Source organism: Gavia stellata, chromosome 5, assembly GCF_030936135.1.
Source record: "Gavia stellata isolate bGavSte3 chromosome 5, bGavSte3.hap2, whole genome shotgun sequence".
NCBI lineage: Eukaryota > Metazoa > Chordata > Aves > Gaviiformes > Gaviidae > Gavia > Gavia stellata.
Genome location: NC_082598.1, coordinates 37,031,131 through 37,047,028, shown reverse-complemented (window position 1 = coordinate 37,047,028; position 15,898 = coordinate 37,031,131). Strand labels below are relative to the sequence as shown.

The 15,898-nt window shown below is 38.1% G+C and overlaps 1 protein-coding gene across 1 annotated transcript; it reads right to left on the bottom strand.

Annotated features, from left to right (window-relative positions):
- Positions 1–8,238: 8,238 nt before the first annotated feature.
- Positions 8,239–15,742, bottom strand: RWDD4 (RWD domain containing 4). The gene is made up of 8 exons (XM_059817949.1): positions 15,698–15,742; positions 15,266–15,346; positions 12,731–12,840; positions 12,476–12,620; positions 11,585–11,699; positions 10,560–10,609; positions 10,390–10,392; positions 8,239–9,251 (listed from the first exon to the last, which is right to left on the bottom strand). Exons 1-8 carry the CDS (start codon positions 15,719–15,721, stop codon positions 9,219–9,221), a joined length of 561 nt encoding a protein of 186 aa, XP_059673932.1. The 5' UTR covers positions 15,722–15,742; the 3' UTR covers positions 8,239–9,218.
- Between the last annotated feature and the right edge of the window lie 156 nt (positions 15,743–15,898).

Sequence of the window (15,898 nt, the reverse complement as noted above, 5' to 3'; positions counted from 1 at the left end):
CTAGCCTACCAAACTGCTGCACAGTTTGGCAGATGGACCGATACAGGTTTGACTCTTACTACCTCTGTTTTAATAAGTATATATCTCAACTGGGCCTCAGTTACACCATCTCTAAGATGGGGATAAAATCTCATATGGCTATTTGATGACAGTATTATCAGCATCATTAATAAACATTCAGGGGAAATTTTCCTTCAAATGATACCTTCTAATGCTGCACTTCGTACTATGATGAGAAAAGCACTGCTGCTCGTTTAAATGAAGATACTATTAATTTGCAGGATATAATGCTGAAGAAAACTCTTCAGACTTAGCATTTCTTTCATGCAAGTGTTTAGTAGTGATTAAAGAAGTGAACCACTTTCAGACTAATGAAGAATAAATTCATCTCCTTAATGGATTGGAAGGAAAGCCATGTTTATTCCTTTACTAAACAACTTCTGAACAGAAGGAACTCAGCACTAACCTGAGAGGCTGTGGTTTATAAATACTTGAAACAAAATTTTCAACCTGACTGTACCAGTGGTTAAGAAGCTGCAGTTCTTTGTCACATTCAACAGCAGGTTTATGCTTGAGGAATGAAGATGACACATTAAAAAGATCCTGCTCATCCGAAACGTTTGAGTCTGACTCTCTGTTAGAGTGAATTCCAGTTATATCTTCTTTTGATGATTTGCCAGTTCCCAAAAAGTGTTGAGTAACACCTGCCTGATTATCATCTGTCTGCACTGCTTTTTCAGTCAGAACTGTTTCTTTTGATTCCCCATGAGATGCAACACTTAACATTTTCTGCTTTTGCATTATTTCAGTTAGTTTCATTCTTCCAATTATACCTTTAATTAATTCTAAGTTTTTCTTTCACAATATTCCTGGGATGACAGGACTATCAGACTTTCACCCAACAAAACCTGAAAGCAATAAAAAAGGAATACATACACAAAGGAGACAAATACAACCCTGATTTACATACAGCACAAAAGCCAACCTAACAGGTTTCTTATAGTGTGTATCAGTCAAGAATTTGCTTCACTACCCCTTCTTCTTTTGCATTCTAGGTTTACAATATGCCCTTTCTTTATATAATAAAATCAGTAATACTTACTGTACCCTAAAATTATAAATTCAATTGAATTCCAAAATTAAATAAAAAGATCCCAAAAGCCTTACAACAAATGTTTGATGTCTCATCTCTTGACACGTCTTCAAAATTTCCAGATGTAGTAAAACAATTTTGGTGATCACTTCTGACACCACCTTGAAGCCCCCACCTCAGGTCCATCAGCTGGAGTCACAACCTCTTTCTTTACAGGAATTGGATAATTGAGGATAGGATTCTTCCATTGATGGATTTCTTTCTGCCTCTGATTCTAGTACAAATAAGCATAATGAGATCACGCTGTTGTAATAAAAAATCATTGCAGTTCTGATTATTTTGCTGCATTTGATGGCAACAAAAGCTTTGAATGAGTCAGAGGATAAATATTTCTCGAATAAGACACACGTTCTTACAGGGGATATACTTTGTACATTCGTAACTTAAGTGATACGATGTAATGATGCACCTTACCAAGATTGTGCATATATGCACAAGCACGGCAAATCACATTTTAACCATTCTGCTCACAAGACACACACTTTAATTGGAGATTTAAATACTGATGGGCCAAATTTGCATGTGCAAAATGTACATCTAAATGCAAATTTTGTGCTTCCAGCAGATAAAATTCTGAGCTTGCAACAGTCAAAATATTAAACTGCTCAGAATTTGGAAGGGAAGATGAAGCTAGATTTTAGAGTTGCCGCCATCTCTTCACGTAATGGAAATTGCATTTGCTTGGTATACAAGAATTTCAGAGCTTCAAATCAAAATTCCCAGATTTGCTCCTGTGCATAACTTTCTTCATGATAATTCTTCCCTTCCTTCCCTCAACGGTTTATCATTAACACCTTCAAAAAGACTTTATCATTTTTAAAATACCTTAGAGATGTTTTAACATGCAGAGAAACAGCGTATGTTTATCAACTGTATTTTTTAGAAGAGTAAGCAACCATGTTCTTAAGGCTCCAGATCTCAAGCTGTTCCCCCCTCCTTCTTTCATCTCTTCAATACTTCTGTCATCTTCTCTCCCTGAACAGACATCCAAAGAAGTTCAGTGTTTGCTTTTCATATTTAGCATGTGTCCTCATAGAATACATTTCTTCCCCATTTCCTGATCCTGCAAAACACTGACTACCCCTGCTTCCTTTGAGTTCATTGATATAGCATCTAACAGAGCAGGGCTTGTGTCTGTGAAACAGATTACTGTGATGATCACAAAGAGATTCTACCCAATCTTTACCAGTCAGAGGTTGTAGTAGAGGCCTCAAGCATATACATTTAAAACAGGAGAAAATAAATCAGGAGGGAGACATATTGTAGCTTGTGCATTATATTATATGCAATGTGACACAGATTATCTCAATTAGTTCCCGGTGTGAGGCATCAGTACCAGTTAGTAGTTTATATTAATTTTTTTCTTCCTCCCCCACCCAGTATACCTTTCTACATAAAAGCTATGAAGGAGACAGGCAGTGATGCCGAGAACCATTTTTTGCCCATGCTGGGAAGAAAACTTGGGAAGGGATATTATCCGTAGGTATGCGCCGTGAAAAGAGATAGAGAACTCTCATAATACCACGAAACAGGAAAGACAAGGTAACTGCTCTTGAACTCATATGACTGAACAGTTACTTGACACATACACACACTAACTAATAAGCTAATATATCTGCTTGCCTTCAGAGCATTTTAAACAACACAATAAGCAAGTTAACAAAGAAAGTAGTGGATCCACATTCATACAAGCTACTACAATTATCTTGTAGAACTTCACCTTTTAACTCTTTCAGATTGATTGTAATGCCTGTTAACCAAGTCCGGGTAGCCTTTGTTGACAGCATACATGTAGATTTCTTTCATCCAAGAGAAGTAAGCAGTGTATCTCCTTCCCTCAAATGAAAAGGGATGGAACTAGAGCTTGTTCACAATACATTAGAATCTGCACTGACTTCTGTAACACAAATTTATTGAAAACAATGCTTAATCACATGGACTGTAGCTATATAATCAACCTAAAATTATCCATAAGCATTTGTATGTCATAGATCCACTGCATGGAAACAGACTCTGAAACAGGCACTAAAGCCACTCAGATACGGTCAGTTTTATTAAAGCAAATTCATTTACCCCTATACCTGGTCATCCTGTTTCAAAAGTCCACTTTGTTCCAGGGACAGTTGTGTTACTTTATTTACTTCTACAAAGTGAAAACTTTCTTCCCTTTTCAGATTTAGGAGCATACTAAAACTCAGGTTTTTGTACTGCCTTCCTACTAACAGGGACACTAGGAAGCAAAGCATTAAGCATCTGCTTGGACACTTCCAGGGGAAAAGAAACCCACAAACAAAACCCAAAAAACATGTAGTCACAGAAAGAAAAATCTTCCTATGCATTCTTCATATAAACATCACATAGGCAGCTTTAATTTTGCCACATCCTTACTTCTGAGTAAGACTGATTTCCTTCCTTTGAGTGGATGTGTCACTTTAGCTCTATTTTGATCTAGGAAATAAATTTCTATACTACATCCTGTACTTTTATCATCTAAAGACATACGGCATGAGGGGGAAAAAAAAATCATAATCATGCTCTATGCCAGTTAACTAAAACGTGGTAATATTCTAGTGCTGATCTTCAGAGAAAAATATAAAACTGATAATGCTGTGCAAATTTGTTAACCGTCTATAGAGGCTATGTACTTTTTATCAACAGGCTGCTACATTTTCCCTGTACTACTATAAAATATCTCTCTTCAAGGTCAATTGAACCATAGTTTTCCCTATAAGTAGAGATCAAATGGTTCCCTACGGTGGAGAGAGCAGCTCTTTAGATAGTAATGCTTTTTTCACATTTTGTTTTTCCTGCAGGAAATCATAAAATGCATTACTGACAGAGACACTTTATTTAAAGTAAGATCCTGCTCTGAAGAGTGACTCCATACAAGACTATGTTTATGTTTATTGCCTCTCAGTGACACTATAACAGACAATGGTTTGAGAAGGAAAAAATTATCTTTTCTTGAATGATGTCTTCCAAACTCATCCTAGGTTGACCTTTCCCTTTCACTGATCATTACCAGTAATAAAGATACTTCAGAAGAAATTATGCCCTCAGAGACACCCACACAACACTGTTCCTCTCCACTAAGGCTGTGCAGTTATAGTTTGGCTTTGTCTCTCAGTGCTATGACCTTATCCCATCTCACAACATAAGCAACTTGCAGTAGGCAATCACAGTAAGAGTTTTCAAATCTCTGCAGTATTGTAAACATGAATATTTAAAACACATACTACTGTAGGAACCACAAGCATGAATGCTCAGACACAGTAGCAAGGGATAGCTATGTAATACTTTAAACTAGACGGACAAACTTTCAGTCTGACGTAGGACACCGGTGTCTGGATATAGATTCTCAGTATGTCTTGTGTAATTCAGCCATTTGGAGTCATCCCTCACTTTGCTCTGAATGAAGGAGAGAGAAGAGAAACAGTTAATTCTTTCTTTCACCTGCATCAAATATTCTAACATGATTTTCCAGTGCCTAGTCAATATGTTTTGCCTTAACTTATTTCTGAGAGTAGACCAGACTTTCAGAGGTTGCTTTCATGGGCTCAGAAAGAAAGTAACAGGAAGCGTAAGTGTCAAACAGAAATTCTTCTTACAACCATGGAGCAGCCCTATTCTGAAGTGAAGCCAAATCCCTGTTGGTGAAAGAATAGGTGACAGTGACAGAAAGAAAATCTACAATCCTCTTGTCTTTTACTGTAACCCAACCTCATGCCAGAATTTATAGCTCTGCAACCGTAAGCTTAGCTTTTGCTTTGTTGTATTGTCCTGCAGCAATGAAGATTTATCCCCTATGCTCTTCTAGTTTTGTGTACAAGGATGCTTTTCCCCCTCCAATCCACCCAGAATTCTCACACTTCCGCTGTTTTCTCTGTTGAATGAACATTTCCTTCCCCCTTCATTCTGCTGTTAACTACAAGTGCTTAGGGTGCTGTACTATAAGCCACAAAACATAGGTGAAGGAAACAATTTCCAAAAGGGAACTGTTTCTCATTCAGACCAGGTCAACGATTTTCACAGCACAAATTCACAGTATAACCCAAAACCACTTGAATTGCCTCAAATGAAAGGAGTATAGTCTCCCTACGTTTGCACTTCTACCAAAGGTCCCCTATGAAGAAATGGTGGCTTTTTTCCTACTGTTCTTTTACTCACCAAAATCTAATCACTCATCAGTTGGGCATGCTTTATCTATCCACCCCACGTGCAGCCAGTTGCAGCAGTACTGCAGACAGTAGCAGCCTTGACTTCAGTGTCAGTTGTGCCAGGCTGACCCGGGGGTGAGCAGGATACACTAGATACACACTGCTGATTAATCGCAGATGTCACCCCTCCACCCAACATACGTAAAGGCAGTCTGCATTATTCCCTGGGATTCGATAAATTACAGTGCAATGGAGCATCTTTGGTCTTGGTACCAACAGCACTAAATGAACTTGTATTTAACATCCAACCAAAGACTTCTTTGAAGTTCCATCCAAAATAAAGTATAAAATACCAATGCGATAGTGACAGTTCTTGTGCCCCCACCATACTTTTTTTTTTAAATCTTTAAGTACCCGTATCAACAACAGAAAGAGCTGGACAGATTTTGGAGACGAGGTCACTGTGTTTCAGAGATACTGAACCATTTTATAGCAAAAACCGCATACATCCGATGCTAACAGCGCCTGTAAGTTGAGGCTGGGAAGTGCACTGTCCCGTGATGTGCTCCAGGGCACCACAAGGACTGACAGAGGGAAAAAAAAAGAGGCAGGGGGAAGAGAGAGAAACTCCCTGCCTCCTTTAACAGCAAGCAAACAAACCACAAAATGATAGTCTGATGAGAAAAATTTTGAAAGAAAAAAAAAAAAGCATAGCTTAAATTTTATTAACTTTCAAAGGCATTAGGAATATGAACTAATTCAAATATGTACTAAAATACTGAAGAGAAAGAAATATTATAAGTTAAATTTCAGTTAAAAAACCTAAACTTCATTTGACGCCTCAATTTTCTGCACCAAATTTGTCTCAAAAAAAGATTCTCAGAGAAAAATTTGAAAAAGGGAAAAAAGTAAGCTATGCTTCATCAGATGAGATTTCCAAGAGGTTACTGCAACAACACTACAAATAAAAAGTATTTTTTTTAAAAAGCCCTTTCAACTAGTGCTTCAGTAAGGCAATTAGTATCTATGCAGTATGGAAACTTTTGCAAACTAACAAATTCCTTTTTAATCATCCTGTATTTTGAACACTTGCTACTTTCACTTTACTGTTACTAGTATTGACACTTGTCTTCTCAGGCCAACCAAAGCTTGCATAAATAGGTGGTGCATTTAAAGAGGTGGTATAGCCCTACAATCAAGAGACTCTTGCCCTACTGAAATAAAGCATAAACCACCATTTTTATCACTGCCAGAAGGTTTTTACTTAAAAAAAGGTGATGGTGGTGGTGTATTTTTCAAGTGTTTAGAATTCCCTCAGTAGTCATGATCTGTTTACAGTTGTGCCTTTCTCGATAAGAATCATTACATTTTCCCTCCCCTCAGTTGTCAGTGCTCAGGCCTCTCCATATCAAGTACCTAGATTCTTGAAATGACCCTGTTGCAACCATCATGTCATACGAGAAAATGATTTAATGACACCTTTCAAAATTTACACAAAAGCAAAGAACCAATAGAAAAATTCCCAATGCAAAACATTTCCCTTGAAAGAAGACTTCCAAACAAACCCATGTTTACTAACAGAACCAGAGGAGACTGCTCGGATGTCTTCACAAGGGCATGGGATTTATAGGCAGACTAGGAGCTGAAAACATCAGGCATTTCACAAGATTAACAAGTTTGCCATTACACACAGTAACACTACACAAGCAAGAGAGGTGGTTCTTATTTATCCTTCACTGACCCTCCCTAACTAATCTATACAGATAAATTTTCATGGCAACTTGATTTTTACACCAAGGCTACTAGCAAAGACAACTTAATTCCCCTTGGAGATGTTGTGAATAGAAGTCCTGCCCATACTGATGCTGGCAGAGACTAAAGCTAAATGCCCTTCCCTGTTACAGGCTCACTGTGTACTACCAGGGCGACTTCTCCCCGCAGTGTTACTCCCTGCCAGACACTCTTGCTCAGATTGCAGCCATGAGCCTTCAGTTTATGTCAGAGGCAAGATTGCATCATTTGGAAAAAGGCCTACCTTATGTACTTTACCAGCTTCAGTAAAAGGCGAGTTGAGTTCAAAAAGAAGCACAACTTTCTGAAATAAAGAATTCTTTAAGAATTAATAGTATTTTCCTTATTGAGGAAGCACATACATTTACCGCTTGGAACTTGAGTGTTTCCGTAAAAACTACAACTTCTTGTTGGATGACAGCAGTACAGACCATATTTGTTTCAGATCTCTTCACAGTCTCTTCAGAAGAGTGAAAACCACAGAACAAATTCAATTTTTTTTTCCTTCACCTGCAGTCACAACATTCCGTGCAACTTTTTTTCTTTACATATATATACACACACACAAAGACAAGCAGTGATTTTGCAATATATTTAGTGTATCTCCTTTGGTAAAACAGAAATAATTTAAGAGAATTTAAGAGAACTATATTAAAGTATGCTGCATATAAGCTCTCTTGACACAGACAGTAGCATGAACACCTCCGCTCCATCAACTGAAGTCCTAATATGACAGTCACATAAACTATCCTCTATTGGCTACACAGGCTCTTAGCACCACTGATCAGAGCATCCAGCCTGCGCCTCTAACATCCCTCTCACCGAATGCTGTACCTAGCGTGTGCAGTGGAGTGCACTCTTTCAAAGAGACACTGGACTTACTGTGTGTACTGAACGTAATGGATATTCTCCTATGGCTCTCAGTGGGACAACTGACCCTCATATTAGTAACAAACACAGCTACCCTGAAGAACATGTAAACATATACTGAAAGAGGGAAGATCTAATTATTTCACCATTTTTTAAGAATGCTTTCTTTGTAATAGAAAATCCTTTGCAAGTTCAAACTTGGCCCTAGAGGTGCAGTAGGCAATACACAATTTTAAAAAAATAAACACATACCACAGCAGATAAATAGGCATTTATTAAAGTTCATCTCAAAACAAACAAAAATAATAAAGGACATTAAGGCATCTTGTATTCAGTAACCATTGTAACCATTCGTATAGTAAAGATGACTTCTCTTTCTGATACAAGAGAGCAGATTAGGAAAAAAAGAGTTTGCCCAACACATTTGGCAGAGCGCTGACTTCCACTGTCCCACCAGTCAGTCAGCAGACCCCTCCAAGGAGTGCTCATTTCTCAAATGAAATAGCTACCAAATCCCAACACTCATTGAGACACGTGCAAGAAAGCACTTTTCCTTCCCCTCATTCAACCTTCTGTAAAGATGCATACTGGAGAAAGACTAACAGATGGGTATCGCAGAGAATAAAGAAGACATACTCCTGCTATAACCACTCATTTTTGAGCAGACTAGAATATTCGGCCTTGCTTTCGCTAGTATTTACTATTTCAGCCAGTAACTAGTGAAAACTGGACCACAAGCTCTAGTCTGTATTGCAATGTAACCATTTTTATGTTCTCCTTCTACATTCATATTAGATAAACAAATGACAAAGGTCTTGTTTCCATGGAATAATTTATTTTTATGAATTATGCTGTCAAGTGACCAATCACTGTTATAGTGCTTTTTTTGTCAATTGGAGTAAGAACATCAGGAAATGTTTACAGTAGCATTGGGTTCACTATAACAGGATTTTACTACAGAGTAAAATATAAATTAATAAACACTGCATATAGCACTATTCACTTCACCACATTGGCTCTCTATATCCTTTGTCACATTCTGACCTTCATTTAAGGCAAGTTTGTTTTTTTTTTTTCCAAAGAAGACCACGTAGTCTCTAGATAAACTTGTGTGACTAGGTTTGCAAGTTAGGAAATTGAGCTTTATAAAATGTTTACTTCCAACAAATATGAAAGTTATTAAGAGAAAGATGGTGACCCAAAATTGCACTGTATTAAAAGGTGGAGTTTCCTTGTACCAAAGTCCTTTATTCATCATCTTTAGAACCAGTTTTGCTTAACTATAAAAGAGACACAAAAAGAAAGTATTCAAAGCTTAGACTGCCATTCCATTTATTAGGAAACAAGAACAACATTATCTCCATCTTACATAGAACACATGTATATTTAATTAATAATACAGACTGATTGTGCTACTGTATGAAGAGACTGAAAAGTATAAAAAATTATTTCTTAAGCTCAAACACTAAACGAGCTTATTTCCTGAACATGAAAGTTGATTTTAAAAAACCAACAACACAAAACCCCAGAAAAACCTCAGGGTAGTGTTTCTATTTAATTTGAAGACTCTGTTACCAGCTCTCCAAAATAAAAAAGATGAAGTAATGAAAAAAGTATCTCCACACATCTCTGAGAGAATTCCCATAAATTTACACAATACAAAAAGAGACATTAACTTACTATTTCTCACTTTTTAAAGCTAAGTTTATAATTACTAAATGTAGTGCATCTATCATGAAATCTATCTGGAATCCAAGACATCCACTACAAATAGCCACTTTTAATTCAGAAGACCTCTACCCAAAACCACCATCATCATTTACTTGCTCTTATTTAACAATTGGAACTGGTGTTAGGTCTTACACCAAGAATTACTTCTAGTTGTGTAAAATAAAACAGTTTGCTTTCAAAATTGTCAAGCAGCTATACTGATTTCCACTGAATCAGCAAAGATAAGAGGGTGGAAGAAATTAATGGTGAGGGAGCAAGTAGAAAAGAATTATTCACTGGAGCAGTTGTGGCAGAGAATGCTCAGGCTTGTAGGAGACAGCAAGGTGCTCCCACTTGGGACAGCTCCCTTTTTCTGCTTACTTATCCATTGCCCTCCACAACCTGGCAGCGCCACTAACTTTATTTTACATCTTGTTGCCGTATGAAGACAGAATATTTGCAGTGCATGTGGCTAGCAAAGCTCTCTCATCATAAAATTAAAATGTAATTGTTCAATAAATAAAGAAGAAATACTAAACCAACAAAGTTCAAAGAGGAATCAAAGTCCTTCTGACTCTAATATTCAGAAGGACTACCCATTTTAAAGCATTTGAGAAATATGTAAATTAAAATCCAAAATAAGCAACAGTTCTTACTATTTCTTGCAAATCTTTTTAACATTAAAAAAGATAACTTAAAAATACTTACATGCTGGACGCATATAGAAATGAATCACACACCACAGCCAAATCCAAACAAAGTTAGGAAGAAAAGCAAGAAAAAACATCATATTAGTTTTCTCCAGATATAAGTACAAACTATTTTTAATGTACATATGCAGTATCATGAGAATACTGCATATAATACAGTCATATTACCTTAATTACGTCCACCCAGTTCCATCCTCGTGGAAGCTCCCCTTTGTTATCTGCAGAAGAAGGTTTTATTTTCAACACACAAGCTAAGGGGAACCTTTATCTTTCTTTAAAATCAACACACAAAATTCTAAAGATCAAAAAACATTAATTTTTCCACTACAAAGACATGAGGACAAAACCAGGTATTAATATCTTAAACGCGTATTGTTCTTCAAAGTAATTCTGTTTAAATAAAAACACCTCAGCTTGTGAGACATTTAATCTAGAAGGCAACTCCAACATGAGCTGGGCTGATGAGCAATGATGCATTCCGTCAAAGAACAAAATTTTACACAGCTTTTCCTTTATATGGTCAACAATTAATCTGCCAATTATACTTTAGGTTAGGTAAATTATACCCAGAAATTGCTGTCACAGGGTACCACTTATTGCTGCAATAGAACAGTATTATCCAGATCATGATTAAAAATTAAGGTTGAACCATAAAAGTCATCAGCAAGATTAGCTGAAATATTGAATGCTTTTCAATCAAAAACCTACCATTTCATTGAAAGCATAAAGTATCTGCAGAAGCATCTCTATGTTGAGGATACAAACTAAATTAAATGTTTTGGGTTCCAAAACAAATACTTTCATTTAGAAATTACATTTTTAATAATGTGAATTATTTACGAGGGCCCATCAACAAACCATGTCTTTTGTTGAAAGTGAATTTTTAGAAGTCCCAAATGCTCTCCTCCCACAAGTATTTTTTTAAAATTTCACTTATGCCACAAATTGAAATAAAAAAAATAAAACAAAACCAATGACATCTTGAAATCCCTACTCTATAGAAAGTTGCTTTGACCAGAACTAACATCTCAGGCAAGAATAATTCATCTAAAACAAGCAAAACAGAGACCACAGACTTAAAGTAGTTAATCTTATAAACAAATAACTACTGATTCTGACTCTAGCAAGTTGTCACTGCTATAAAATTTGGATTCTCATACTGCTCAAACAAAACAATATTATAGTGGACAAACCTGTTTTATCAGCTAGTTTTCGTTTCTGCGTTTTGGATAACTGTTCCTTTTTATCTTTTTTCTTACTTGCTGGCATGTCATGAGTTCCGATTGCAATACTATTGCTTACTGAAGTCTGAGAGGATAAAAATGGTTGTTAATATTTTGCATAGCAGTTCCACAGATACCTCTGTGTATGATTACTGAACCTGACATACTGAAATATCTTGAGTCTCAGAAAGAACCAATGCTGTCAGCAGTCTGCAGCTTTTAATCACCATATAATCATTATTGCAGTTTCAAAAAAGCATGCATTGGGGACTGGAATTATTCCCTTTCAGAATTGCAAAGGGCACCTCTTACACTTTTTAAATTTAATCATGGAGTGTGATTTAGTCTGAAGGGATTCAGACTTCCCAAACATGGAAACCTTTCCTTCTTCCTCAATGCAAATCTGCAGCACCACAATGGCCAGTAATGTCCTTACACAACACAGAAGCCACAAATAGACCCAGCCTGATTCATCCAAGACCCTGGAGGTGCACTTATGCAATCCATTGCATCCCAGGAAGGTTGCAGTAATTTGCCATCCCCCCACTGCCCCACCCCCAGCAGATGCCTTTAATCTCTGTTTCAGCTCTCTTTAGTTCTGCTTCTGCTCCAAGTCTCCATTTTTATGTTACTCTGTGGGACAGAACTGCAGCCCACAAACATTTTGGTAGAACAGCAAAATAATAATAATTAAATACAACAATTATGACCACAGAGTCACTCTTTAGCCACTAACATGTGTATACCCAATATATTGATTAACAACTTAAAGACAGAGCTATGAAGTATTTAGAATTGTAATAACCATTTTTTTTTGCAGTTTTAAAGGCAAGAGATTAAAATCTGAATTTATCTACTTACCACAGTGTTAACAGGTTGATTTTCCATGAACACCTCTTTATTATCTTTGGCATATTCAAAAAGTGTGTATGTCATAGCAGTTCCAAGATTCGCCTCAACTTCTACCATTAACTTATCCAATATACTTTGTTTAATAGTTGAAGATCTAAAAGAAATTGTAAAACTCAACTATAATCTAGACAGATGAAGAAAAGCTTGTCAACCAAAAAGCCCCCACATACAAGGCTAGGGAGTGAAGCTGTCTTAAATACTTACATTGTGTTGTTGAAGAAAGCATCCATCGATATGACTGGTGCTGTTTGTGGATATGTTTCCGGCCAAGAAACTTCTATTAGAAAGGCTTTGGGATCTCCACTTTCACCTATCTGAAGTGAAAAGAAAAACTTTATATATAGACAGTTTCCAGTCACTATTAAGGATTACAATGCCAATATGCAAGTCTTTCACTTCTTTAAGACTATCCAAATTCCTTAAGATAACAACTGTTTTCATAAAGTTATCAGAAAATAAAGCTGTTATCTAAGAAAAATTTCTGACATCAGTATTAAAATCTGCCCTGCAGTTTTCAACCTAGGAAAAGCAGCAGAAACATTTAAAGCTCTCTTTATGTTTTTTTTTTTTAATTGCTTGGTTTTAAAAGATACTTTGTAGCACCTGCAAGCCAAATATTATACAATCATACATGAGAACAGAAAAGATGAAACCCTCTTCCCCCCCAGCATCCAAGCTCAGAGCACTAGTGGCCTAAGATAGCAAAAATAATAGATAAGAATTTCAATATTTATGTCTCAGCCCTACAGACATTTTATTTCATGACAAGAAAGAATGCATGGTAAAAGATTTAAGAAGTCAATAGAATGAGACTGGATAAAAAAATCATAGCATTAAAAAAAAGGCACACTTTAATATAAATAATCATGCATATCAAACCAATTTAGTGAATCCAAATTGCATACACAATCCTTACAATTATGTTAAATTCAATAAAAACCTTTTTTTTTTAATTTAAAACTAGTACAGGTGTTTCCAAAAGCATACTACACAAACAGAAATAACTGTTTCACACAAGGATTTGGAAGACAAGCGCAACAAAGTTGGTTACATCCATATTCTAAAACCACCTGAAAATTCTCCCTTATTTCCATCACTATATAATAGTCAAAATCTGGCTTCATCAAATTACATGGAATGAAGTGTAGCCAGAAGAAAAGTGCTAATCAAGGTAAGGCTACTGTACTTCAAAATAAAAAAAAAGAAAAGAAAAGAAAGAAAGTCCGTGCTTTTTTATTTACAGTGTGTGTTTCAGCAGAGTGGACTAACTGACATTCAGAAGCATCTGTTTCAGAGGTGAAATAAATAAGACTTTAAATCAAGAATCTGCAACATTTTTCAAGATATCATCTACAGTGTTGCAGTCCATTTCCCGCTGCTACCAAGTAGAGAAGTGGTGGTAAGGTTTACAGAGTTCTCTCAGGAAAGCATTGTCTGCGCACTGAGCAAATCCATACAGAAAGCTGCGTGACCATGCTCCTCCTTGTCAGTGCAACCTAAAAATTGGGTAGCCTTACTTTAAATGATGCTGCTACATTTTCTCAATATTTGAAAAATCTTTCTTTAATCTCAATTTCATAGCACATTAATTACAAAATACCTGTGTTTAACGTGAGACATGCGAGACATAAGGCTCACAGAAATGGCATACTAATTCTTTCTCACGCACTTACTTGTGTTATGCCTTCTCGTAATAAAAAATTCTTCTTCATGGGAGAGATGTATTATTGCCTTTGTCTGACACTAAGTTTCACGGTATTTAAATTGATTTCTCCTAACTTTTGACAATTATTTGTCATCTAATAAAAATTAGCAATGACCAAAGCTAGTAAAATGTAGACTTGTAGGCATGTCACATTCACTCTTTTGAGGAAATTAGATTTACTGAGAATGGTCCTATCAGTGAAGGAAGGCTGCACTTACATGGATGGAATTCAAGTGTTATTAATTAAATTGATCTATATCTCATTACAATCACTGATGTTACTCTGAAGTTACTTGAGAAGTCACGAAAAGGTGATTTTAGATGCCTCCTCCCCACTACAGGCATACGGCATTTTCAGAAGTCTCCCTTCTGACCCATGGGTGCCTAAGTTTTCATTAGTAAAGTTCTCTGTCCATCCAAAGATCTGCCTTAGTCCATGCTCAGAAGAACTTCCAGGTCTTTACATTTGAGAAAGCTGGCAAGAATTTCATGCCAGAATCTAATTTCATATCTGAAGTTTAGCACTCCCTGTATGTCTCTCCTGAGCAGACCGTATCAGAGTACATGCCCAAAGCATTTTGTGGATTTGCTCTTTAGCAGGTAGACAAGGCATGTCAACTACCTCTGGACAACAGACTAGAACCTTGTAACTGAGCAACAGGGAAGGTTCAAAGCTTTACATATACATGTCTCAATAAGTGACATTTCTGACCAGCTAGTTTAAGTATTACTCAGCAGGCTGGCTCCTTCAGCCAGTTTGACAGTTCTAGCTAGCAGTGCATAGCCGTGTAAGTAGGATGCCTAGCTAAGGGATATCAAACCCGCGCTGGGAGCAGGTTCCTAAATATGAAGCATTGTGCTATCAAGCATCATCGTACCAAAGGTCCCGAAACAACAGCCTATGGATCTAGCCTTTACTGCATCGAACACCGATTTTTTTTAGAAAAATCCTGGTACGTCAACTGCAAGACAGCAGAGTAACTTCAAGGCAAAGCCTGTGCTGCAGCGACTCGCAGACCTTCACCTTGCCTTACCCTGTACTGGAAGGAAACCGGGCTAAGCTCCCTGAAGCACACATCTCCCTCGTAGATAGAGCGCAGCGCTTCCAGCTCCATCTGCAGCAAGGAGCAAAGAAGGGGGTTACCGATTTCAGCCCAAACACGAAGCTCGCACCCAACCGCCGTCGGCTTGCGAAGCTGTGCACGGCCTCGCCGGTTTCCCGCCCTCCCCCCCAGCCCCGCCGCCGCCCGGTTCCCTCCTCCCCGGCTCCTCGCCCGCTCAAACGACCAGCTCTTCCCTTCCGCTCCTCGCCACTCGGGCCGCCTCCCCTCCGAGGCCTTTCTCCCCACGCCGGGACTCCTTCCCGGCCCTGGGGCAGGTGCAGGGGAGTCTCCCGGGCCGGCTCCCCCTCAGGCAGTGGCGCCTCACGGCCTCCCCGCCCAGCGCGGGCAGGGCCCGGGACTCACCTCCTGGTCCTCGTTAGCCGCCATGGCGCGCGCGCGCTGCGGGGGAGGCGGCGCGCGGAGATCTCCCCCTCACCGCCGCCAGGGCTGGACGGGCCTCGCTGGCGCGGCGCGGCCCCGCCGGTGTCGCATGGGGAGGCCCCGAGCGGCCCCGCCCGATGGACACACCTCCCCTGAGGGCAGCACAGGTCACCCGGTCGCTCG

What these genes read in the sequence shown, in the direction of transcription:
- RWDD4 (XM_059817949.1), bottom strand. Translation starts at nt 15,721, where the DNA reads ATGGCGGCTAACGAGGACCAGGAG. An exon ending in CGGCTAACGAGGACCAGGAG is followed by an intron (nt 15,347 to 15,697) that starts GTGAGTCCCGGG and finishes TCCTTGCTGCAG; the next exon opens with ATGGAGCTGGAAGCGCTGCG. An exon ending in AAAACTAGCTGATAAAACAG is followed by an intron (nt 10,610 to 11,584) that starts GTTTGTCCACTA and finishes CTTCTTCTGCAG; the next exon opens with ATAACAAAGGGGAGCTTCCA.